Source organism: Corvus moneduloides, chromosome 18 (genome assembly GCF_009650955.1).
Source record: "Corvus moneduloides isolate bCorMon1 chromosome 18, bCorMon1.pri, whole genome shotgun sequence".
NCBI lineage: Eukaryota > Metazoa > Chordata > Aves > Passeriformes > Corvidae > Corvus > Corvus moneduloides.
Window position 1 is genome coordinate 4,678,639 of NC_045493.1, and position 25,179 is coordinate 4,703,817.

The window sequence follows — 25,179 nt, forward strand, 5'->3', positions numbered from 1 at the left end:
TACCCAGAAGAATAATTATGAAAATTAATCAATATTCTGACAATTTAGTACAAGAAAATTGATACAGACAGCTGGTAGAATCAACTTTATTTACAGAATGTTACTGGGAAAGTGTCAAGTTAAAAAAGTATGAAAACAATCTTACAAGGACAAGCTGGTGATTGCATGTTTTACAGGGATTGTTTTAGGAACAACCACTAGAAGTATAGGTGACCTCCAACAGCTTCCACGTTGGAGATTTCAGCTTGCTATTTCCATACAACACTGTCTCTGCTGGACTGAAACAAACCCACCACAGCACGATGGCAAGGGTTACAATACAGACAAAGTGATTTTTTTTTTTTCCTGCTGCTGGTTTTGCTTTCAGTGAGACCTAAGAAAGAGCAAGTCTGTGAGAATTCTGGTTTTACTTTCACCTCTTAAAAGAGCACAATGGTCTAAGCTAGGTAGAGGACATGACAGCAGTACTAGACTCAACACAAGTGAGGGAGTGAAGTGAGGAACCATGCAGAAGGATGGAAGAGAACATTTAACTGTTCAGGGAAGTGAAACAAGCTTAAAAGGAACATAGTATTTTAAAACAAGTATACACAGTAAGATCACAAAACTACCCCATCCTCCCCCTTTCAAGCCACAGAACAAGACTCCAGAGGCAGGTTTCACAGTAATCGCATCACCGGATGCACACTAGATTCGAGGACAGTTCTTGGGACTCCCTTCTATAAACAACACTGAAGGCAGTACAGAATATTCCACAGCTTTGACTGAGGAGTTGAAGGGTGAGGATTCCAAGGCTCCATTTTGATGACCTTTAGTAACTGGCTTGAAAGATTAAAACAAGGAAAAATACTGCAGCTAAACAAGGACCAGCACCAGCCCTCTTGAAAGAGCAACAACCAGTAGGTACCTACAGACTGAATTTCTGGCTTTATCATGACTGCACCAGATCCCATCCTCAAGGCTTTTGAAGACTAAACAATTCTCTCATTTGGTGGCAAGAGTCACAGGGAATCAGACCTTTGTTACATAGACAGCAAGATGTGGGCTTTTACTTTGACACTTTAGCTACACTGAGTGCACAGTACTGACAGAAAAATATGAGAGGGAGACCTAGAGGAGATGAGCAGCAAGAAAAGGCAAAGGAACTTCATCCTGTTCACTCACACTTAGGATATGCAACTTTAATCTTAAAGAAAGTCCCACACGTACAATGGAGAAAGGTCCAAACCATAGGCACAACTAAAGCTCAACTGTTATCAGCTACTCTTATGTACAGCTGTATAGCTTCAAAAAGGCTATTCTAGGTGTGTATGTACAAAAGATTGTTTATACACAAGTCTGTACAGAAGGGTCTATACATGTAGTTTTCTGCAGAAGGAATCCATAGCTGCTACCTCTACACTAGAGAATATCAGCACTTCATTCACATATCTTACAAAAACAAACAAAAAAAATTAGACACTTCCAGGATTAAACTGGCTTTGTCGTGCATCTAAATTTCTTCAAGCTTCACTATCCAAGCCATTATGGATCCTTTAGTCTTGATGCAGACATGAGACCAGGACAGGTGCCATGTGCTTTAGTCTCTCAAAAAGAAATTTTGCACAGAGTGCTAAAAATAAAAGCCCCAAAAAATCAAACAGAGGTGAAGTCCTGACTATGGACATTTTCATCCAGTCTAAAGAATCACAAGTGTTCCACCCAGTGGTCACTGTTCACTGCCGGTATTCCAGTTCATCTACACTGATGACTTTGGATGGCATGGATGGAAGAGGCTGCTGCAAGACATCTGAACCAAACCATTTTGCAAGGCCAATGGGAGAGCCACTTCTCTGGCTGGGGCGATGGTCAAGCTGTGTGTGCCCATGAGATAATCCAGTCCGAGGCAGCACATTTTGAGGGGTTGTTTGTGCACCAGCAGGTGATCCCTGTGCTCCAGAGCCTGTGAAATGTAAAGCTATTAGAGGTGGAATAAAAACCCAGCACAGATTTGCCCTCGAACTATCACCTGATAAGGCACATGAGCTGAATGTGGCTTTTATTCATTCTGAGCCCCAGGAAGTCCAGGTAGCACGTGTTTATTTTCATTAGTACTCCCATAAATGGCCTGACATTGCCAGTTCCAGACACAGTATCACATGGGTTTGAAGGGAAGACCAGGATCAAATAGCATTTCCCTGGAGAAGGTGGGCGGCCTGTGGCCCAGGAAGGCTGAAAGCCTGCACACATGCTGCAAGAGTCAGATCTGTCAGCAGCAACATATGTTCTGAAACCAAACACTTCACTTGGACTTTGTTCTGGCAGAACAGCCTGCAGTGGCCCAAACCACCTGAGACCCACACAAGGTTAGTGATTATGAATAACTAAAGTAGCTTCCTGCTAGCACAGGATACTCAAACTCCCAGGAAGTACAGCACCTGGACAGGCTCATCAGCCTTCTAGAACTCACACTCCTGGTGTCTGTTTTAGCCTACCTGATCGTTGTAGCTGCTGTTGCATCATGGCGAGCTGCAAAGGTGTCCCCGAGCGTGGATTTAAGATGTGATGGCTTGCTGTTGGTAGTGGATAAAAAGGCTGGCCAAGGATGGGAGCAGATATTCCCTGCAAGTGAGACAGGTCCACTCCAGGAGGAAGCATACCTGTTGAACATTAGCAAGAAAACGTCTTACCTGATAAGCATAAACTCAATGCAAAACAAAATATATGTATTTAGATGGGTTGGAATTTATTGTCTGATCTTAAACATAAGTTCTGATATAATAAAGACTACCAGTAGTATCAGTTTGTGCTGTTCCTAACACAAAGTCAGTCTCAAAGAGAACATGCATGAATAGGAAAAAAAGTATGGATTACCTGCTTGCAGCAGAGGAAGATGTTGTGGATGGACCCCCTGTGCCATCATTCTCTGGACCAATCCTGGGTGCAGTTGATGAGCAGGTCGTACAAGTGGTACATGGGGAACAAGGGGTACTTGATGAACAGGACGAAGAAAAGGGCCTCCTGGTACTGGGGAGGCCATTGTAGGAGTCTTCCTACCAGCTGATTTGGGCCTGTAGTCTTGCTCTTTGGTGCAACGATTTGCTTGGGTAAGAGGTGTGGAACATGCAGAGCGTTGCAGTGCAGGTAGTTTGGTACCTAAGGTGGGCAAAGTTCCTTGATCTGCATTCTCCACAGAACTAGACAGTAGGTTATCTGTAGCTAGAATTGAATACAGCTATTACAGTCCACAGCTAGAGATGAAAATTAAAGCTTAATGACTGGATTTGATAGTTAAGATTCCAGGACTAGCTGAACTGTAATCATATATATTGAATAGTAAGCATCTTTTTTCTGGATGCTTCTGGCCAAATTATTTCAAAAGAGTAATGAGAAGGAATACGTTCCACAGAAATCCCTTTATAGGAAACCTAAATTAGACCAGAATCAGCAGTAACTCCCCTTTTAATTCTTATTTTTCCTTTTTCTTAGGAATTTTGAACTGGCAGCATGGATGACTCAGTGCCAAAGGTGATAGGAGGTACAAGAGATTCTCCCTAGACAAGATTATAAATGGGAGTTGTGCCAAAAATCTAGCTGAAGGTGGTTTTTCAATTTAGCTGTGTTTGGGGGTTAACAGCAGCCTTCTATGTCTGATATCTGCTTAGCAAGATTTGGAACACTAAAGCACCTCTAGAAGCTACTTCCACAGACCATCCAGATGAGCCAGACAAGGCCTAAAATACCTTGGCATCAACTACTACCAGTGGAGGTGTTTCAGTTGGACTGCTACCACAAACTGCAAGCTACCTCTGCCATTACCAGTGCTGAAGCACAATGTCATGGCCATTGGCCATGTCAATCTGACTGGGTCAGGCAACTGGTGTTGAGCATTTCCTTTTAATAGCCCCTTACATCACTTTGGGTGACAAAATGCTTCCCTAATCTGCTACACTTAAGAGCTTAATTGGTCTCAGCTTTGACTGTTCAGTTGTCTCAAAAGAACTCTAAGATTTCAATTACTGGTATAGAGAGCTATGGAAGCATTATTGTTACTGTGCTTGTTCATCAAGAAAAGCTGCAAACAGTTATGGTCCAGGCCTCTCAGTGTTGCTCAGAAATTGACAGGAAATAGGGATTAAGCCCCAGCACTACTGTAAGAGTGCACTTGGGAGTGTACCCCCCCTCCATAGCTCTAGCCCCTCCTCTCACAGGCTCCCTCACTTCTACACCCTCCTCATCTCCATGCATCAAGAAAGTCTAAAGGTAACCTGGGTGTATTATACGCTGAGACAATCTGAGTCTATTCCAAATCCCTTTTGTTTGTGGTATTTTAAAGCCATTACAATACCTTCATTTGGTCTCTGATTTTCATCTTTAACATCACTGACTTTCATTTTCCCAGAAGCTGGATCCTCTTTGCTTTTCTCCTTGCTCTCATACATCTTGCGAATCACCGAGGTAGGTGTGAAGGAAGGAGACAGCTGCAGAGAACACAGTAAGAAGCAATGCCTCACCCAGTGCTCATTATCCAGGCCACAATACCTCAGCTGTGGGTGGACACCAATTCTAGCACATCCTTTCCATTTAAAGCTCTTTTAAATCATCTTCTGTGTGCCCATTATTTTACTTCCCCTCATTTCATAGCTTTATTCTATAGTTTAAGCATTTCTCTTTAGCTTTTTTGGAAGTCCAATATCAAAATCTGCAGCTGTTCTCAAAGTTAAATGTACCTTAACAGGCTTGAAACAAAATAGCTGAGCTGTAGTGTAAGTTACAGCTGTTTACTCTTTGCTATTGGTTCAAAAGAGCAGCTCCATAGGAATTCCTATAGAGCTGCTTCATCTGCATTAACTCAGGGCTGATGTTCTGCAGAGAACTATTGCCTCATTTGGGTTTTCCCCAATTTACAAGTTCCACAGCACCTGTGGAGCCACTCATTTGGAATACAAACTCATATTACTTGTTTCATTTGGCAGGTGATAGTCTGTGTCAGTCCTGAGCTGCAAGTACTTGACTGATTAACTGGAAAATTTAGATCAAAACTGCATTCTACACAGTACTGAAGGCAGAGAGGCAACAGGTCAGCTTTGAGATTTTACTCATTTTGAAAGTGACCCTGGAGCTCCTAAGCATTATTTCAACCCACAGACACTTAGGTCAAACACTGCATACCCAAACACCAGTGTTCTCTGAAGCATCTCATGGCTTTCAGCACTTGTCTTCTGAAAACTTAAGCACCAAAATATGATGGCTTGAGTTTTCATAATCACCTTCATTTAGTTTCAGAAGATGAGGTCAAGGTAACATTAATGATAATTCTTCAGTTTTAGATAAGACAGTAGTCAGAAAACACTCTTTTCCAAGGTGAAGACATCCAGTTAAACATGAAGTGTAACTCATTCTTGTATCATGTGGACACAGATACAATATGAATAAGATTAACTTGATGGCCTCCCTTTCTCCCATCGATTACCATTGCTATAATTTGGTTACTGCAGATACTTTTACAGTTCTCCCTACAACCACTGTACATCAGGTACTGACCATGCTTGTAATGGATGCTGCAGGGGCTGGAGAAGATGCATTCCCTCTGTGTCCTGGTGCAGGGGATTTAGTCACTCGCTGCTGCCTGTTAAGGGACAGGGAGTCAGAAGAGATTCTTGCCACAGAATCAAAGGCAGTATTGCCAAGAACCAACGCAATCCGGAGTGACTAGTGCTAATATCTAGTGAAAGACAATATTCACATTAAAAATCAGTTAAGAGCATATCCCTTAAATTTTGCAGTCAGGTGCTCACCTGTTTCTGTAGCCATCTCTGCTTTTGTCCATTTGTGGTTTACCAAAGCCATGCTGATAGAAATTTGCTGCATGTATGGCCAAGTCATGTGGGAGTGCCAGTCCCTCTAACGCAGCTTGCTGTATCTCCAGGGGACTCATCTGAGGTAGAGTTGCATAAAGAACACACAAGTCAAAGCCTGTATTTGGTTGGGGTTTTTTTAAGATACTGAAGATTGACTGCTATAGCCACTAATGTCTTCACCAGTGTCTGCCCACCAACAGTCTCTGTTTTATTAACAGGCAATAGAAGTTTCAAAAAATCTTGTACTTTAGATACCCTTAGATGGGCCAAATTGCAATGAGGTTTTGAGACTGTACTAAATTAGACTTTGCATCCTCACACTCAGAGTAAACTTAATGAAGCACAAACATCTGGATTCAACAGCTTAGTGTTTCCACAAGTTAGTTCTAGACCACAGAACACAAAGAGATGCACATACATTAAGCAAAAAGCATGTCACCTAACCTGTGCAGCAACTGGGCTCATGGGCTTCCTTACACCTGGAAATGGATCACCAAGCAATTGTTGAGAACCTTGTCCAAAACCTAAAGAATATTTAACCATTATATTTATAAGTACTAACAGTTTCTTTGAATACATAGAATACATATCCCAAAGTAAAATAATTCTACATTGATTAAGGATTCCTTGCGAAGACACTCAGCTCACCCCTTAAATCCACACATCTCTTCCCTGTCACAGAGCTGAAGAGCTACAAAGGAGGCTGCTGGTAGTGTTTTGTAATGCAAATGGCCAAGTAGACCTTGAAAGTTATTCTTACACAGTAGCTGAGCACATTATTCCACACCAGAACTCACTGTGAGGTCTGGGTGATGAATTTCACATTAGAGACAAGTAAAGGGCACTTTGCACTCAAAAGGCAGACACTGCCCTAGTTGCCCACCAAATGCCAGGAAGTTCTTATAGTTCTGAAAAGCACTCTTAAAAAAACCTCAAGTAATAAAACCCCACTTTTCAACCAGTCTCACCAATGGGTGAAGATATTCTGTGGCGCAGGTAATCTGCAGAAGCAGCTCGTGTTGGGAACACAGGTGGAATGGGGGGAGATGGGGCTCTTTGTGTCAGCAAAGAGGCTGCAGGTTCCAAACCACCTATCAGGCCACTTAAGACATTTGATGAAGCAGGTCTGGTAATGGGTGGACCAAGGAGTTCCTAATACGTAAAGAAAGAACATTCAAAATATGACCAATTTACACAAACAAGCTCATTTTACTACACTGCAGGCTACCCTATTTATAGCAAGTTAGGGACAATGGGGACTTGTACAACCAGATACACCAATCCTGGTTTGCCCAGAGTTAGGCACTCAGCAAGCCTTTGATTTTCAAGCTGTGATTACAAGAAATAGCATGACAAGACAAATTTTTAGGTAAACTGATCTAGTGCCTGGCTCTTTCTCCTCCATAGTATGATGTCAGACTACTGATCCCATAATTGCCTTAAATGCCTTATTTTCAAATAACTTTTGTTTTCCCATTGAGGATATGCTTTTAAATAGTTCCCTCCCCCAGTAAGAATACCTGCAGAATATTCTTTGATAGAGGCTGCCCTGACATCTCTGGAGGTGACATTAAGTGGCTTTCAAGGCTCTGCTAAGAAAATGAAAATGCTGTAAATTAGACACAGATACAACCAAACTCATTAAGAGACTATCTACATTTATCTCAGTTACAGAAATAATTTCACCTGCTCGGTTAGAACAGTAGTTTATGCATCAGCCAAATAAAATTCCAGCAAAGTTAAGGGCTGAGCTGGCTCACAGATCTTCCCTAGCTAAGAAAAATGCCCTGTGCTAGACTGCATACAGGTGTGCCTCATTCAAGTTTGGGTCAAATATATGAATTTATGTAATTGTGTAAACTGGAGATGGAACATTTGGCCAGTGGTTAACTGAAAAAAAGCACAAACTCCAAAGTGTTTGTGTATTAAAGAAATTAAATAAGATATTCTTCTGTGCATTAAAATTGCACACTAATGTAAAGAGACAGCCAGAAGCAAAAGTCTTGATTTAAGTCTGAAATCAAGCTGCAAATTCTTCAAAGGGCAAATTTACATTCTTCACTATCTTTCAGTGAAGTGAGATGAGTCTAAAAGTCCTTGGGCATAGTTTGGCAGGAAAAACGCATGCTTTAGACCTACTCAGTTGTTAGAAGTATTTTCTGGTGCCAGAAGTATTTACTGACAGCTTCTGGGTCAAGCATACTGTTTAGGCAGTTAGTGGCAGGATGAAATTTCATCCTCCAATCCCTTGCAGTCTAAACTTTACTATCATCTGTTGTTTAGTATTAATCTTCCAGGTAACGAGTATTCAGTTCAGTTTCATCTTAGTACAAATGATGTTAAAAGCCAAGTGTGAAATAATAGATTGTTCACTGACATACCTCTACTAAACAAAAGTCACTAAAAACATCTGAGCTTCAGGTAAGGGTTGGCTGTTATCCCCCTGTTAACACAGGTCACAAGAGCCACTGGCTGCTACTTACATTGACTTTGGGCTGTGAAGGCAGAGTCCCGCTTGCCTTCATGCTGCTGACGAGTTTGTTAAATGCAGTCATATCTCCATCCTTCTTCATCTGTCTGGAGCCAGTGACATTCAAGGCTTCTTCCATTTGCTCAGCCATAAAGGGAGTGGCAATTTTCCCCTCCTGATCCACCTTCAGGCCTTTTAGCCCAGCTTCAACTTCCTCCACTGAAAGTACAACTCCTGAATGTGCTGAGAAATACAGGAGAAATACTGGTAAACCACAGTTCTGTTCTCAATTGAGTTAATAATTCTTGTGCAGGTGTTGAATAGGTTGTTTGAAAACTAGGAACAGCCAAAACCTTATTGATATTGATCAGTAAATATTTTGATATTGAGCTGTCAAACCATGACTGACCTGTGTTTAGACTGACATGCTAATATATCCAAATTCTGAGAATTGATATGCACAAATACTGCCATGTAAGACTCCACAAGAACCTGTTTCGGCTTCAGCTACTAAGTTCTCACTATTTTTCATTTATCCTGCAAGACATGTTGTTACTACATTTTACAACTTTGCCTGAATTTAACAGAGAATATTTGTGTGACAACTGAGTTGGTTCTTTTTCAACTAGCAAAGTTTCATTTATCTTATACTCCAGGAGACCAGATGGTTTTACAGCCACAGTGCAAGCCATGTCAAATTGTCCAAAGCTATCACAAGTAGAAAGAATACATACCTGGAAAATCTAGATACTATAGAGACTCAGTTACACACTTAAACTCAGTGTGTATAAAGTTTGAAGCAGATTTTTGCTCAGAAATTAAAGCCTCTATAGAAGGATTTCACTGGCATAACCAGCATAAGGCACAGTGCTCTCAGCAGTACTTTTTCCTGTATATGCATATCTATATAAACACCTACTGGTGCCCAACATCAAAGCTAAACATGCTTTATGGACCAGCTAACACACATCACAAGGTATGACACCTTAAAAGAAAAGGAAGAAGAGACAGAAGCATGCCATGGGTTGCAGATGTTGACCCAAAGAAATAAGATTTACTGGAAATTTGGGCAAGAAGGTGGAGAAAAACTATGATGTAGACATGCAGAATGGAACATGAGTAAATGTGATGATGGTGGAGAGGAATTGACCTGAAACCTCCACAACACTCGAAGAACTGTACAGCATTTTATGGGAATACAGAGCCCCACATCAGGTACTTTTGAGTGAATGGAAGCTTCCCCACAGATTTTTATTCCTTCATCCTTGGTTTGTGAGGATCAAAGTTGAGAAAGTTTTTAGTAGGAAAGTCAGACTAAGCAGAACAAAAATAGAACTACAAGTCTCAGATGGATGCTTAAGAATATTTGCAGTGCTTAGATGCTTTCTTTCCTAGCTGCTTCACACTAATCACAGGGGCACCACCTTTTCTTCAGTCCAGTTTACATGGCAATACATGCTGCTTGCCAAAGAGAAACCAATTTGGAATTAGACCTCAAGACTCCACAGAACACATGCATATTGTCCACTCTGTGCATGCTATGGGCCCAGACATGCAAATCCCTAACCCGAAAAAAAAGAGAGAGGAGAGGAGAGGAAAAAAAAAGAGAGAGAGGAGAGGAGAGGAAAAAAAAAGAGAGAGAGGAGAGGAGAGGAAAAAAAAAAAGAGAGAGAGGAGAGGAGAGGAAAAAAAAAAAGAGAGAGAGGAGAGGAGAGGAAAAAAAAAAAGAGAGAGAGGAGAGGAGAGGAAAAAAAAAAAGAGAGAGAGGAGAGGAGAGGAAAAAAAAAAGAGAGAGAGGAGAGGAAAAAAAAAAGAGAGAGAGGAGAGGAAAAAAAAAGAGAGAGGATCACATTATCAAGCCACTATTCAACTTCTTAAGATACTGACACTTAATGGATCAATGTGATCCATCATCGACACTTTCAAGGATGACTTACACCGCCAGTTTTTGATAAAGCCAGAGTTTAAATGCCACAGTTTCAGAGCTGACATTACCAGTTGCCAGTATGAAAAAACCTATGCAAATGCCATACACAAAGCTGAAAACACAGATCAAGACTTGCATCATCTTATAATTGTTTCTGGCCATTAAAGCAGTCTGATAAAGTCCTGATGTCATCCTGTGACTAGGATGAAAAGAGTCAGTGATGATATTGACATAACTGAGAGCTGTTGAACTAGTTTTCAGTACTGTTAGTAAATCTGTAACACTGCCTACTCCTGGATTCGGCTGTTGAGGTTTCCAGAATTACCAAGCCTCTTGCTGGGAGATACTGAATCACAAGAACTTGACAATAGCTGAAGAGGCACTTACTGCTCTCTCTAAGCTTTTCCTTGTTGGCTGAAAGACTTGAGAGAAGAGGTTTTAAGTCCACTTTGGCTTTCTGTAGCATTTCTAGGATGTCCACTTTGTTTTCAGAGTGGTCTTCCAATGGAATGGGAGCAAAGTAGTTTCCAGAGTTCTGGCCAGGGGAGAGAATGGCTTGCTCTAGACCTGAAACAGCAAAACCAGGAGCACTGCGACATCAGTTTACCAACCCAATGGCTCAAGATGAACATACACTGGCAACCAACTTCAACATGTCACTGGAAAGTTATGCTTCACATCCCTTGCCCAAGATCAACTGGAAAGTCACCAGGAAGCACTGACAAGAACATTTACTAAAAAAGAACTTAAGAGCTGCTTACTCTAAGAGCTTCCAAAAGAATATCAGGTGTTTAAACTGTGAGAGAATTCACTGTCCTAAAGCCTTATCTGCCATGTTCTTACTGAATGAGTAAGAAAGAATGTGGAAGGAGGCTACATGACCCTGCATTGTCCCGCAGCCTTACCTGCTAGCCTCTCCAGTTCCTCATGAGGGGTAGATCTCAAGCTGCTTGACCGACTTCCAGAACGACTGGGATTAGAAAACCACCTGCTGAACCTGCTGGCAGACACTGAACCTTCCCCCAGCACATCCTCTATCATCTAAGGGAGGGGAAAAAAAGAAAAAAAATCTTAACATAAGCAAGATCAGCAACATCTTTGAGAAGCTTGTGCAAACAAGATTCTTCTGCTACAGATGCTGCTGCCAGAGTTTCAAAGCTTTGATCTGCTTTTTTCCTGCAGTCAGTTAACATAACCCAGTGTACATCTCTAAATTACACCAAATATTTACTCACAGTGAAACTGTACCTGAAACAGCACAATCAGAGCACCCAAAGATCATTAGCTACACCATTTTAAAATCAACATGTCAAAAGAACCCCAAGTATTTAAAAAACAGTGCATTATAAAAATATAACTCAAACTAAAGCTTCTCCTATCCTGCAAGACAGCACCCAGTTAAAGCCTGGCTCAATAGGCACAGATGCAGCTTCACCAGGCAGCTGTTTTCTTTTAGACAAAAGGAAGAACAGCTTCCTCCTCTCAGAGAAACTGTTCTTCCTGAAACAAGGAGCTCTCAACCCTATTTACAACAGAGAAAAGAAATAGTATTGATCCATTTGGTTTTGACTGTTTGATTCTAACACATTAGAGGAATCAAGACAAGAAATGCACAACCCTATCATAACACTTGTCACAGACATATCACCAGTACAAAGAAACTCACTTTTATGACAAGTTATAACACCTGCCCATCTGTTTCACCAGCAGGTATTTTCACTTGGGAATTCCCTGCTTTTGAAAGGAGTCACCACCTTGCATGTATGCTGAAAATCAGATTAACAAATCTAAAGACATCATTTACAACTTCTAAAGGAAGAATGAACTCTCCTCCATGTATTTGTCAAATTACTACCACCACCATATGATGAATCTTTTCTAATGCAAGCAGCTTGTCCAGATTAAAGATTAGGTCAGAGGTCCTTTTTTTTTTTTAAACCTCAATGTGTCTAAACCATGTCAGGTCTTTTTCTCTGCAGTCAGAACACAATTTTTGACTTTTGACTGAATTAGTAGGCCATGTTTATCCAACAGAGGCGTAATAGTCCTAAAAAATTAATTCACCTCTTAAAGGTTTAAGTAATAAAGATTCAAACCCTTTCAGACATACATCTTTTCAGTCACATTACCACTAGTGTCTCCAGGCTCACTGTCTGCCAGGAAGTCTGCACAAAAGATCTGTTTGCTGCAATTCCCATACTTAGATGGAAAAGGTTGTCTTCAGCTAAACTAAATTTGTACAGTGAATCTTCTCTGAACATATCTTTAATAATTCCAAAGAAGATCCATTCAGAATGTCAATTTTGAGCCTTCAAGTAGTGACCAAAAGAAAGGAAAAACAGTCAGCTAGTCTGCCTCAGACACTTTGGAGATGGAGCCAGTCCCAGGGATAACACTTTGGCAGAAACATCCTAACGTTCCAAAGCTAAATCTCTGCAAATTCATCTTAAACTTATACACTTCATAAAGGAACTTCCACAAAGCAAGAAGTCTTAACTTTCACAGAATGCAGATGCAGCAAAAATGCTTATCATGAATATACCCAGTCTTAAAAACCAGAAAACTCACTGAAGCCAGGCCAGGAACACTTTTATCCAAGTTAAAGAACTCATTGAAGTCAAACTCTCCTGGAGCTGGTTCTTGTAAAACAGCTTCTCTAGGAACTTCTTGATCTGCTGGAGTTTCATTGGCAAGGACAGTTTGCACTTCATCCTCTTCTGCCACTCCACCATTGCATTCTATGCCTTAGAAAGAAAATCAAGTGATTGCTGAATCGGTGAACTTGATCATTTCATGTGGGAACAGTGCCTGACAGCCAATGCACTTGCCTAGAGATTAGAAGCACAGGCCCAAAGGAACCCAGCCCCCAAATGATACCTCATCAGTTATACTGTGCTGACTGCTGCAAGAGAAAACAGCACCCACTACAACTCTTAGCACTGAGCTTCTAGTCTGTTAAGACTATCTAGCTAAAAAAAATAAGAATTGCCATTGAACTGTGCACAAACAACTGCATCCTGATCAGCCCGGGCTGTTATGCTACACCAAGCACATACAGCTGTTGCAGAAAGTCAACAGCTGCTGCTGTTTTTCCATCAAGAATCCTTTGGCATCTCCTGCCTTCTTGACATGGGTTCTTAATATTCAACATATGACAAATACTGCTTCTCCTCCTTCATCAGGAACAAGGCACTTCTCACTTTAAAGACTTCTCAACAAGGTTGCACAGACACTGCCAAAAAGCTGTGACATGGCTACCAACTCCTGTGCTTAGAACTGCACCATAATTCAGTTATGTTGTCCACCTGCAGAATTTCTAGCATTAAAAACTCATCTTCTCTCTTGCCATACTGCAGCTTTTTTTTAATAATCCAATGACTGCACACAAATTCAAGTCTCCAAATTCATCTTAAAGCTACATTACTGGCAGCTGTATACCCAGATCAGTTACCCTAATGTTAGTATTACCATAAAGAAAAAAAATATTTCAAGTACCTCAGAGCATTAGCTTAGTTTAAACACAACCTATAGCACCCAGCAGGATACAGAAATGAACAAGAGCTTTAGAAAAATGCATCAACTCCTGATTATCACTCAAAATCCACACAATGTTCTTTTCCAGCCTCTCAATCCTGCCTTTCTTTGGGGAAAGAAATGGTAATTTATCACCTAAATCATCTTTCAGATTACAAATACTATTACAGGCTTTACATCTTGTGCTTCAGGATGACCAAAAGCTATGCAAGTTTAAGATAAAGGTTGGTAAACCATGTTTTTATTTACACTTGTCTGGATCTGTACCAGCCACCTCAATACCCAGCAATCTGCCCCACCAGCAGACAAACAGAGCTTCTGTGAAATTTGCCCTTACCTTCTTTCAGTGAGGCTGTGCGTCGCCTCGTACGTTTTCTCCCTTTGTGATCTTCCTCCAAAATTTTATCATCAAAGCCTGTGAGCTCAATGGTTTCAGACTGACTTGTAGGACCAGCAGAGAACCACTCAGGTTCCTCTTCAGTGTAGGAATCATTCCTTCTTCGCTCCCCAAAGACACGCTTACTGTCACCAAATTCCCTCTGAAGTGGGATAATAAAAACATTAACATTAATAAAATGCTGCTTCATAAGATTCTTCCCCAACTTCCAAAGCAAATGACCACCTTTCACACCAGTTCTGGGGATTTTTAAAGCTTTATACAACCTCCCTGTATGCTCAGTAAGCTTTTAAATTTTAGAGCTTCACAGCTGAATTTCTGCCTCATTACACCAAAAGCTTCTTAAAAACTCTGTTTTGTACCCTGAGAGTTAGTGGTTCCTCTTTAAGAAAAAAAAGACAAAAGCCTGAAAGCATTGAAAGCTTCCATTTGCTGGTTAAAGACAATGCTTGCTGACAACTGCCAGGCCAAGAACTACAAATGAACTAATAAATAGACTTTTGATTATCTTGCTAGTAGAAGTCAGCCACAGGCAAGGTTTGTCAGATAAACAGTATGCATCCCTGTGGAAGTCCTCTGAAGAAATGTAAGTAAGTTTTTTGAAGCACCAAGTGCCCACCCTTCACACCCTAAGAATAAATGGCCTGCTTGCACAGAGCACTTAACTGCTGGATGCAGCTCACCTGCCCCTGGTGCTTTTAGTGCCAAGTGTCCAAACCCCCTGATTTAACATGCAACCAGGAAAAGAAGGAACAAACCCTGAAGCGTTTATCTTTGTAGTCCCTGTCACGATCCCGGTCTCTTGCATCCCTGGAATCACCACCCCTATGGTCTTTGTCGAAGTTGCGAGAGGAGATGATTCTGCCACTGCCAATCCTGCGGCCGCCAATCACACGGACACCATCACTGTCCTTTTCCAGGGGGCTCCCTGCCCGACGGGAGCTGACGGGTGCAGTTACATGACAGCCACCTCCAAAGCTTCGCCTCTGGGGACTCAGGACTACATCCAAGTCATCTTCTTTCACTCGCTCTCTTGGATCTGCAAGTCAAAGACCACACAAAAAGCACTAAATTTAATGCATTAGTAAAGACAAGTGAGTTGTCTGTATATCAGCCTTCTGTTCCACAGCCTTTCTGCTATCCCAGGGCTTTTAAAGAAAAATGCTCATGATTTATTTCTGTGAAGCTAATCTAGCTGAGACTACAGGAAGTGCAAGCAAAAAATTTACAGCTGGGTATTGAGGAACCACTGTGGTCTCCTGGGAAGTACCTGCTTTCCCACTATAGACCTTCTCAGTACTCAGCCTTGAGTTGCAGGGAAATTGACTCAGCACTTGCATTTTATGTACATATTCACTATTACATGGCAAGAATAGGAGAATATAACTGACTGCTACCCATGTTTGTTCCTAGGTAACAGTCACCAGAAAATCCACTACAGCCTAGTTGGAACAACCAAGATTTCTTTGCCACTTATCCTATGCAGTCAAACAATTTTCACAAAGACTTTGTTTAGCTTCCTTTGTGTTATCCCAACAGAAAGGTTTTGCCAACAGCCCAGGTTCAGTTTTGAGCAATGTGCTGTAGAACACACTCACCCATTATCCTACGCATAAGAGAAGTCCGATCTGAATCCAAATCTTTCTTAAAGCTTTCCACCGGTGAAGTTCTTCCTGAAGCTGGATATAAAGATGCATGCCACTTCTCTGGATCCCAGACACCATCACTATGAAAATAAAATTTCACAATTGTTTGCAACCTTGTAGTCTAATAAATACTTCATAGTGCTGCTGCTGGAAACCTAGAATTTACTGGTTAGCAACCAGTACAAGTGAATTATCTTTCATACCCAACTTCTAAATTTGCCTTACTATGGTTTACTACCTCACACATGGTATTTGAATCTCTTCTGTAACAGCAAGGAAGTATAATACCCAGTATCAGATTTTAAAAGACTAGCTATTGCTGAAGCTTGCCTGGTACGCTGAAAAACAGTTCAAGTAGATCATATGGCGCTGCTCTTAAGCATTCAGGTAATTTTACCTCAATCTCACACTTACTTGTACAATAAATTCGTTGGAATAGTAAAGAAACTGCTGCTTAATAAACTTACAAACACCAGCCAAGAACACTCACCTTCATTTTTTAAATGAGGTACAGTGTCAACATGGGAGATTAATGCATTAAGCAAGGCAGCTTGTTACAGCCTGACCCAGTCGGTGCTACACATCCGTCTATGTTCTTGGTACTTTTTCCTGCAAGTCTGTAAGACTTGTGTTGTGTGAAGTTGAGATCCAGCACAAAATAATCTCTGTTCAAAGAACAAAATCCATGGCCAGAGCATTGAGCCTTTCCTAGTAGATTAGTATTTCTGAAAAAACTGAACTCTGTAGCAGTCTAAACTTTGTAGCACATATATCTCCCATCAACATAAGAGTACTTCTCACCTAAGAGTTTTTTGCAATTTAAACTTCGATTTTGAAAGATATGTATATAGGCTTTGCATAATCAAGAAAATACCTGTCATATTTTTCAGAAAGACAAGAAGGTCTTTTCTTAGAGTAGGGACGCTCTTTAATATCCAGCAGCTCCTCCTAGGGAAAAAAAAACAAACCCAAAAACAAAAACATGAGTTTCAATTCACACCCAGACAAGATTTAAGTGACTCAAACCATCTATTCCAGACTGCCTGCTCCATTTAGTGTTTTAATTTGACAACCCAGGTTTCCCAATATGCTGTTTCATACTCTGTGAAATACAGCACTGAAAGTTTATATTTCAGTTGTTCTGTCAGTGGCCACTGACCAAACACTTATTTGAACCACTAAGTCTTACTAGGCCAGGTTCAGTCCTCATGAACACTCCAAGGTTCACAATCATAAATGTTTATGTATTCATTTCCCTGGACAGTTCAGCTTATAAGCAACACAAGCATCATGGACACTGTAGCTGGCAAGTCCCCAAGAAGGAATCAAAATTGCTGTGGTTAATGCTATATAAGGTTCAGCAGGTAAAAAAAAGCATTAGCACAATTCCAGTTACTGGTGTAGATCTGGAAATTCCAGACAAGCTTGCCATTTCCAACCACCACCAACTCCAAGATACCATATTGTGTTATACAATTACCCATTCGCCCAACACCAAATCAATGCTGAATGATAACTTGTTTTCCCACTTTCTACCAGCTTTGAACAGCCCTTAGTTTACCAGTGCGCACCCTGAGCAGTCAGTCATTTGACTAGCAACCAACGCAGTCTCACTGCAGTTTGCTACATTCAGAAAGCATAATTAATGGTATGACCATCAGTGCTTTAAATCATCATTAACTCTACTGCAGTTAAGATGCACATTTCTAGTTAGACTTACTCATTCTCCCAAGATCACCTTTCTTCAACCTGCCTCACTCCCAACTGTACTGAATTGATTCAGAACTGTGCCAAAATCAGTGGGCAGCTAGAAGAATAAAGAAATCCTAACAGTGGACACCACATATCAGCCAAACTGAAAGAAATCTCTTTACCCTTTCCCCCCAAGAATACAATATCCTTCAGAACTTTTACATCATTTTTCCCATGTGATTAAAATCAGTTCATTAACTATGTGAGTTTGACACTTTTTCCAGATGGCAATTTGGCAGCTGGACAAAACCTTAACATCCCCCTCCAAGTATCACCCTGTACTAGTCCTTGGCAAAAAAGACTCCATTAAAGGGACGAACACTGGCCTCCCTGCCCACAGCTTCCCAAAATAAACCTCAATCTGTGAGGAACATCAGTGCTGTAATACTATCAGAGCCTGGTGCAGATACTACAAGTATTAACAGCCCTGTCCATCACCAGAGTAGGAATGGGTTGTTTTGCTGGCCACGAGAGGGAGTCCACAGGCTCTCATTCACATCCTATCGCAATTCTTCTACTCAAGTGAGGAAAATTTGAATTGTTTCTTGCCTTTCTCTCATTAGCTCTGCACCCTTGGAGGAACAGCTTCCCAAGAACTAAAAAAGACACAGCTTAAACTATATGGCACTCCTGTAACAGAGGAGATAAATGCTGGCATTTCCAGGTGTGTTTTTTTTTTTTAATTCACACACTAGTACTTTTAAACAGGCTAGGGGAAAAGTGTGCCTAGCTGTTATCAAACAGCTTGGAACTACTCATAGTATGAGCCAGATGTTTTCCTAGTGGTAGTAAGTAAATATAAACATTAAAGGAAATCACTCCCCTTTCCAAATCAACAGCACATACCGCAAAACAGTGTTCCCTCAATCCCTCATTAGTAGGAAACTGGAACACATGAAAATACCCTACAATGTTGATTACCTCAGCACCTTAAATCAGCTATATTTGAACTGTTACACGTTGTGAAATCATATGATGCAAGGTATTTTAAAACAGACTGATTTCTGGTATTTCTTGATTTAGGCTCCTTGGAAACCAACTGATAAACAAGACTAGTTCTGGCACTAGTTCTGCAACTTTATCCTGATCAGAAACTACAGGTACTGAATTACAAAACTGAAGCTACAACTACATTGGTTTCAGTATACAGCCACCACCAGCATGGGCTGAACACTGCCCCAAAAAGTAGAGCAGAAATTGAAGCTGCATTCAGTTACTACACAAGAAGTTAGGCAAGACTGAATGAGAATAGATACCACTTTTTCAGCAGGGGAAGTTTAAAAACAGCTCCTCTCCTTAACTTAGCAGTTAACTAACTAATAAGGTCTGAACAACAGTATACCTTACATCCCCAAAAGTTAAGGGCACATCTTTTCTAAGAAGTTAGATTTAGAAAGCTGTACTATTCCCATAAAGTTTTGCCAATTCTGAAGTACGTGGTTTATTGTTGATGTCTACTTAAAATAAGCCAGAGCTCCACTATCTCAACAGAACAGAGCCACAATGATAATTTTTTTTTCCTTTAAAAAACAACCTACTAAAAAGCCAACAGCTCCGAATTCCTCAAGAAAGATAACACAGTCAGCAACAGTAAACTGTCTCACCCTGTTCCACACTTCAGGCCATTTGCTGCAAAGTATCTTAACAGCTTTCCACAAAGCAATGACCACCTGTTCCCACAGCTTGCAGCCATGGGAAAAATCAACCACCATTACAGACTCTTTCCAAAGGCATTTTTCAGCAGTGGTACCAAAACCCCAAACAAGATTTGAATCCTAAATCCCACAGCATATCAAACTCACTTAGTACTGGAACAATCTTGATTTGCAAGTTATTTGGCTGTTCTTCTTCCACTCATGCACATATTTAGGCACCACAGTTAAACAAAGGCACCTGTGTTAACATTTTAACACTAAACATTGTTTGGAGTTACAACTGTTTAAGATTCCAGCAATCAAATACGAGCAATTCTAAGCTTACAAAAGGCATCCAGTAAACATATTATAGGTCCTGATAAGATCTAGTGTGCTACACCTTCCTAGGAAATGGTATCTACTGCAAAGAAACATTTTGGTCTACTTCTTAAAAGAACATTGCGGGAAGCAGGACTATGAAGTGTAAGTGCTTGAGAAAGCTGGTAGAACAACATATTTCAGCCTCTACCATATCTCTCAGCACATGCTGTGGGGTGCTCAGATTAAAATAAGGTGGTGGGAATCAAAAACATATCGAGGACAAGACTGCACAACCGCGTCACTTTTAACAAGCTGCTCATTTTATACCACCTTGCAAATCCTAATCCAGGCAAAGGCTTTTCAGCTTTCACCTCACTGTTTCCCTCTCACAGGAGCCTCCACCTCCCACTCTACTCCTGTGACCGACAGTTCCACGCACAACTCAGAGAGGAAAGGAGAGTGAGCTGACCTTTGTGTAACGATGGGGGTATTTAGTTGTAATTCTGTTCAGCTCGAGGAAAGCATCGCCATTTTCAGTTTCTGTTGCACCTCCTCTTTTATCCATGGTTACTTCAAAACCTTTGACCGCGGAGCTAATTAAAACAAAACCAACCCGTCAGATTTCAAGACGTACCTTTCCAGAGGGGGCATTTTCTCTCCAGCCTGTCAGTTTAACACTTGGGCACAGCAGAGTAGAGCCGCGTTCTCCAACAGCGCCTATCTCCTCCCAGCCCTGCCCGTTTCCCCGGCCCAGCCAGGCGGCTCTTGCAGAAGGGTCCGAGCCGCTCCTGAAGCCCGGCCAGCCCTACCCCGCGCTCCAGCGGCTTTAGCACAAGGAACATCCGTCTCCGGGCACGGTCGGGGCGCGTGGCTGCCAGGACTCGCGCCCCCACACACCCCGCGGGGCCCTGAGGGGTCGGGCGCCGCTGGCCCCGTGGCGCGGGAGGCAGCGCGGCCCAGGCGCCGTCCCAAGGTGCCGGAGCCGCGGGGGCAACAGCGGCAGTGGAGCAGGTGACTCAGCGGATCCCCGCCCGGCCGCACTCACCGGCGGGTGTCCCGCGCCGCTCCGCTCAAGGCCTCACCGCCGCCCGCGGCGTTTCCTGCTCTGGCCACCGGCCCCACTTCGCCCCCGCCCGCCCCCACTGAGGGGCCGCGCGCGCCCCGGGCCGGCGCTGCCACCGCCGCCCCCCCAGCCCCGGCCGCTCCGCGCGCCGCCGCCGCTCCCGCTCCACCCGGCGCCACCTCCGCTCAGCCGCCGTAGCCGGGGCCTTGCGCCGCCCGCTCCGCACCCATTTAACGCCCCGCGCGCAGGCGCGTCGGGCGCGCGCGCCGGGGGCTCGTCCGCCTGGCGCCTGACCGGGAATAGGCGGTGGGAGGCAGTGATGGCGGTGGGGTCGTGCTGCCGCCGTGTGTCTCTGCCGCCGGCTGCCCGCGGAACCGGCGTCTCACCTTGCGAGCGGTGCGATGGGTGAGGAGAGGCGCTGAACTCGGCGAGGGCCTTCAGGCAGTCTGGGCGGGCAGCCCTGCGGGGGAGGCGGCCGCTGGCGGGATGCGGTGCGCGCCATGTGCGGGGCGGCGGCGGGATCGGCCCGTCCATGTCCCGGGGCTGTCCCTGTGTCCCCGTCCCCGTCTCGCCTCACGGGAGGCGCGGGGTGAGAGAAGGTCGGGAAGCGGCGGGGCGATCGCGGCCCCTCGGCGGCGATGGCGGGCTGACAGCGCGCTCGGTGAGCGCTCCCGCTCTCCCCGCGCGTTCGCCGTGGTCACTGGAGGGCTCGGGGGGGCTCCCCGAGAGCGCCTTTCCCGTCCCGCCGTGTGCGGCCCGGCTCCCGCGGGTGTGGGGAGCGGTCTGACCGAGACTGCACCGCTGCCCAGCTCGGGAGTGTGAGCGCAGGGTCCCGGTGTTCTCAACCCATTCCGGTCTCCTGTCAAGTCGAAGTCTGGCATTTCCGTGGGACACCAGGACTAGGTTGCTGCAGGAGCGGAGCAGCTTATTCGGAGGCACCGGACAAATCTTTCAGGTTCTGCTGATAAGGAGCAGACATTGTTTTCAGTATCAGTTTTAAGGAATTATCAGTTATCAGTTTTAAGTTTTACTGAGCGCGGTCGCCTGCTACGTTTGCCCACAGCTCTGTCCCCAGCACTTGCATTCATTGTGCCGCAGTATCCGAGCGGGCCACAGGGTTTCCAAACACCTTGAGCAGAGAGGTTTGTGTAGGAGCAACGAATTTCCTGTAAGATCTGGTGAATAAAGTGTTCTCTTCCATGATCTCTAATGAAGTTGATTACCAGCATTAAAAACTGGTTACCTGTGGAATGAGGGAAATATACGAGAAATAAACATTTCTCACCTTTTTCGTGACGAAGTGCTGCATTATTAATGAAACAGCACTGTAAGTATTGCCAAGTCTGTTGAAGCCAACAAGTACTTTCCAAACAAATGCACAGGGAGACTCCATAGCAACCAGTGGTTGCTATGCACCAGCCTCTAGCTGAGTGGTTGTTACGAGATGCTGTAGGCTTTGAGAAGGCCTGAACTATGAGAAGTTGTGCTTCACTGTCGCCTTTGTGTACATCGCTGTTGTGAGCTAAACCAGGGTTTTTTGGCTCCCAAAGGCACATTTGCCATAGGTGCCTGTTAATTGATGCTCACAGCAGAAAAGTCCAGTGGCACAGAAGCGGCAGAACACTGTTTTTTGCCCAAGTGCAGCAACAGCTTCCTGCCACAGCCCGCTCAGCCCGTTTCCCTGCGCGGGCTCGGTCTGTGCCCGTAGTCGGTAAATCCTGGTCACACCGGGGCCGCACGGGGGCGCTGTCCGCCCGCCCCGCCGCACGGGGGCGCCACCGCGCCTGCTCAGCGCCTGGGCGGGAGGGGGCGAGCAGCACCCGGCCCTTACGGCGGGGCCGCCTCCGGCGCTGCGGGTGCGTCCCTTCGCTTCTCTCCCCTTTGCGGTCGATCTCTCCGCTGCTGGCCCCGTGTTTCGTGTGCCGGTGCCTCATCCGCAGGTGCCGGGATCTGGGGCGCCCTCAGCGGGGCGGGAGCCGCTGCCGCAGTCCCTCACGGCGGGGTTGTGAAGCAGCGTCGTGTGGGTCTCAAGTGTTTGGCCATAAGCACAAAAAGCTTATTCAGGGTGTAGTTACCTGCTGAAAGGAATTTCGTGCAGTAAAGCTTCAGGAAAATTGTGTAGGGTTTTGGTTTAGTTTGTTTTCGGGGTTTTTTTGGTTGTTGCCTTTTTTTTTTTTCTGTCACACCCTAACCAATGCTTATAGAAAAATCCACTTTGGATCTCACACTTAAGAGGAGATGCCTGGCCATAATTCCAGATGCTTTCACAGAGTTGGACTATTCCTGGGACCTTTGGAAGTCACGGGGTTCTATGCATATAGAAGTTCTTGATGGAGCTAGGTGGAACTCATTGTTTTCTTAATTTTTAAGTGCTTGTGAAGGAGAGGAACTTAGTATTTAAAAAAAACAACGGGTGAGAAGGAGTCAGCTGCTGATTGTGTCACCCTTGCTTATTAATTTAAGTAGGGGCATATAACTTGGAGCAGTTACCTTTTAACAGCACCTTCCTAGCACATTTGGTGTGGGCAGAATTGCTGCCTTAGGATTCAAATGGGTATAAATTTATTAGCCTTAGATTAAGCCAGCACAGTGTTGCTCAGGGCAGTGAGGCTGTGAGACACACAGATACTTTCCATATTAAACATCTGGAATTGCATTATGCTGTTTGAGTGCAGGTTGTCTGAGTGGAAGTCATCCCATTTTTATGATAAAGACTGCATTTAGCATAGATCCATGTGATGAATCCATCACAAAGTAACAGGCACCAATTTATGATTTGTCCAGAGTTAATAGACAACATTGCAGAGCAGAGCGTGCATTTGTACTGCAGGCTTGGAACTACAGTGAAATGGAGAACTTCAGGAGCAGGTAAGCAGTAATAAGAAGCTACCATGTTAAAGACCTCAGCTGTAATTTATTTTGATTCTATATTTATGACATCTTAAGATTTCCATGGGACAGAAGAAAGTTGAGTTATTCTCACAGAAGGGCTTATTGATCTCTATGGAACTTTGTTAACCAGAAAATGTTCCTCTTAAAAGCAAAGTAAAAAAAAGAGCACCCCACCCCCAAACTGATCATGAAAGACATCTTCATGTGGGTTTACATTATTATAACATTTAAATATAAAACTGATGTTAGTGAGCTTGAGATATGAGACTGGAACGTAAGATACTTGGACACAGTTGTTGGCCCAACCACAGATTTACTCCATGTTGTTGGTTCTCTTCCCATGCTTTCATTTTCTAACTTGACAGGGGAGAAATGATCCTTCTTTGGCTCTTATTTTTCATGGTCACTTGCCATAAATTTTGGGGGACATAGGCTGTCATCGTTAAATATGTCCAGCACATAACAATGTTTCAAATAGAGAAATAATCCATTTAAAAGTAAATATGTTGGGAAATTATTAAATATTCATACACCTTAGACTTTACTACAAAAATTCTGCATGTTTAACTGAAGTTTGATTTTTTTTTTTTGACTCCTTTTTGTAAAGTTGTCATTGCATATGATCAGACCAGGGTTACCTTTGGAGCAGATGAAATAGTTTTAAAGGGAGTTGGGCCTAATAGGTGTGTACAATTTGTACTGAAAACTTGCATAAATTTTAAAGTGCCTGAAACTCCTCTTCAAAAGTGCATAGAGTTGCTTTAACTGTACATCTTGATGTGAACAGGATTCTTTTGTCTGCTGGACGGGGCCTACCTCTTTCAGAAAACATTCAGATAATATTTTATAGAGCAAGAATTTCTCACACAAAATATAGGTCTTGTTTTCTTCCATTAACTTTTTTTTTTTTAACTCTTTGCAGCCTGCTGGAACAAGCCAAAAATACTGTATTTCTTCCCAGTGATTTGTTGTTAATAGTGGTTATTCAGCTGAAATTTTGAAACTTGCATTGTTCAATCACTTTGACATTTTTTTCTGCCTGCAGCCGTGTTTTCCCTAGCTCAGTTCAGGAGATTATTAGGGTGGGATTTCAGATTATCCCCTTCTGTTGCCTCTTCTGGAACTCAAGAATGTGTTTGTGGTCAAATGTGCAAAGTTTCAGAGTGGCGGCAGCATTTGTTTTGGGAAAGAAGCTTCAATAGAACTGGTTCAGCAAGTTTTATCTGCATATGAGTTCTTTTAATTCTTGTTTTCAGAAAATTACTGAGAAAAAATACTTAGAATTCATAAAAACACCCTTGTTATTTTTCAAATTAGAACTACACATGAAAATAAGCTGTGTGATGGAAAAATATGTCTAATTTTGGTTTTTAATGACAAATATGTAAAAACAACCAGAGATTTTCAGGGGTTTTTTTTAAAGGAAAAACACAGTTAAAATATGAACAAAACTAGGAAAGAGTTCCTTGTAAAAGAGCATTTTATGTTAAAATGGAAAATTCTCACTTCAGTTCACTAGTGCGTAAGAGAATTTGTCAGCAGTAGACAGAATACCGTGATATGTTTGAGACTAAAAGGCAGAAAACCACAGTCAGATCTTCTCTGTCAAGACACCCTGTGTGTACACACATAAATGCATTTGAGTGCTTTTTCATTTCAACATTAGAGGAGAAAAGGTTTGTCTGTGACATGATTGCACTGAA

General features: G+C 42.9%; 2 protein-coding genes across 11 annotated transcripts in view; one reads left to right on the plus strand and one right to left on the minus strand.

Annotated features, from left to right (window-relative positions):
• Positions 1–70: 70 nt before the first annotated feature.
• Positions 71–20,648, minus strand: EIF4ENIF1 (eukaryotic translation initiation factor 4E nuclear import factor 1). 7 transcript variants are annotated; one of them, XM_032127957.1, is made up of 19 exons: positions 20,567–20,648; positions 19,991–20,114; positions 16,689–16,762; positions 15,767–15,894; positions 14,927–15,207; positions 14,109–14,310; positions 12,806–12,981; positions 11,143–11,278; positions 10,625–10,804; positions 8,324–8,553; positions 7,361–7,432; positions 6,809–6,992; positions 6,285–6,364; positions 5,778–5,917; positions 5,524–5,608; positions 4,328–4,460; positions 2,854–2,916; positions 2,475–2,639; positions 71–1,942 (listed from the first exon to the last, which is right to left on the minus strand). In XM_032127957.1, exons 2-19 carry the CDS (start codon positions 20,084–20,086, stop codon positions 1,716–1,718), a joined length of 2,652 nt encoding a protein of 883 aa, XP_031983848.1. In that variant the 5' UTR covers positions 20,087–20,114; positions 20,567–20,648; the 3' UTR covers positions 71–1,715. The 7 variants fall into 7 exon arrangements, with proteins under 7 accessions (XP_031983848.1, XP_031983842.1, XP_031983845.1 ...); XM_032127951.1 differs by having other exon boundaries at positions 2,854–3,198; XM_032127954.1 differs by having other exon boundaries at positions 1,603–1,942; positions 2,854–3,198; positions 6,285–6,319; positions 7,361–7,429.
• A 189-nt stretch (positions 20,649–20,837) lies between these two features.
• Positions 20,838–25,179, plus strand: part of SFI1 (SFI1 centrin binding protein) — a 30,607-nt gene continuing 26,265 nt past the window's right edge. Inside the window, exons 1-2 of one of the 4 annotated variants that reach the window (XM_032128483.1) lie at positions 20,838–20,989; positions 23,369–23,452. In XM_032128483.1, the coding sequence (XP_031984374.1) occupies positions 20,904–20,989; positions 23,369–23,452 (170 nt within the window). In that variant the 5' untranslated portion in view covers positions 20,838–20,903. Of the gene's footprint in view, positions 21,540–23,368; positions 23,453–25,179 lie in introns of all 4 variants that reach the window. The other 3 variants (XM_032128485.1, XM_032128487.1, XM_032128484.1) reach the window with 3 other exon arrangements.

Coding starts and splice junctions, on each gene's coding strand:
- EIF4ENIF1 (XM_032127951.1), bottom strand. CDS start 20,086: ATGGATAAAAGAGGAGGTGCAACAGAAACTGAAAATGGCGATGCTTTC. Junction 8,554..10,624: donor GGAAAAGCTTAGAGAGAGCA/GTAAGTGCCTCT, acceptor TGTATTTCTCAG/CACATTCAGGAGTTGTACTT. Junction 6,993..7,360: donor TATCAAAGAATATTCTGCAG/GTATTCTTACTG, acceptor TTTACGTATTAG/GAACTCCTTGGTCCACCCAT.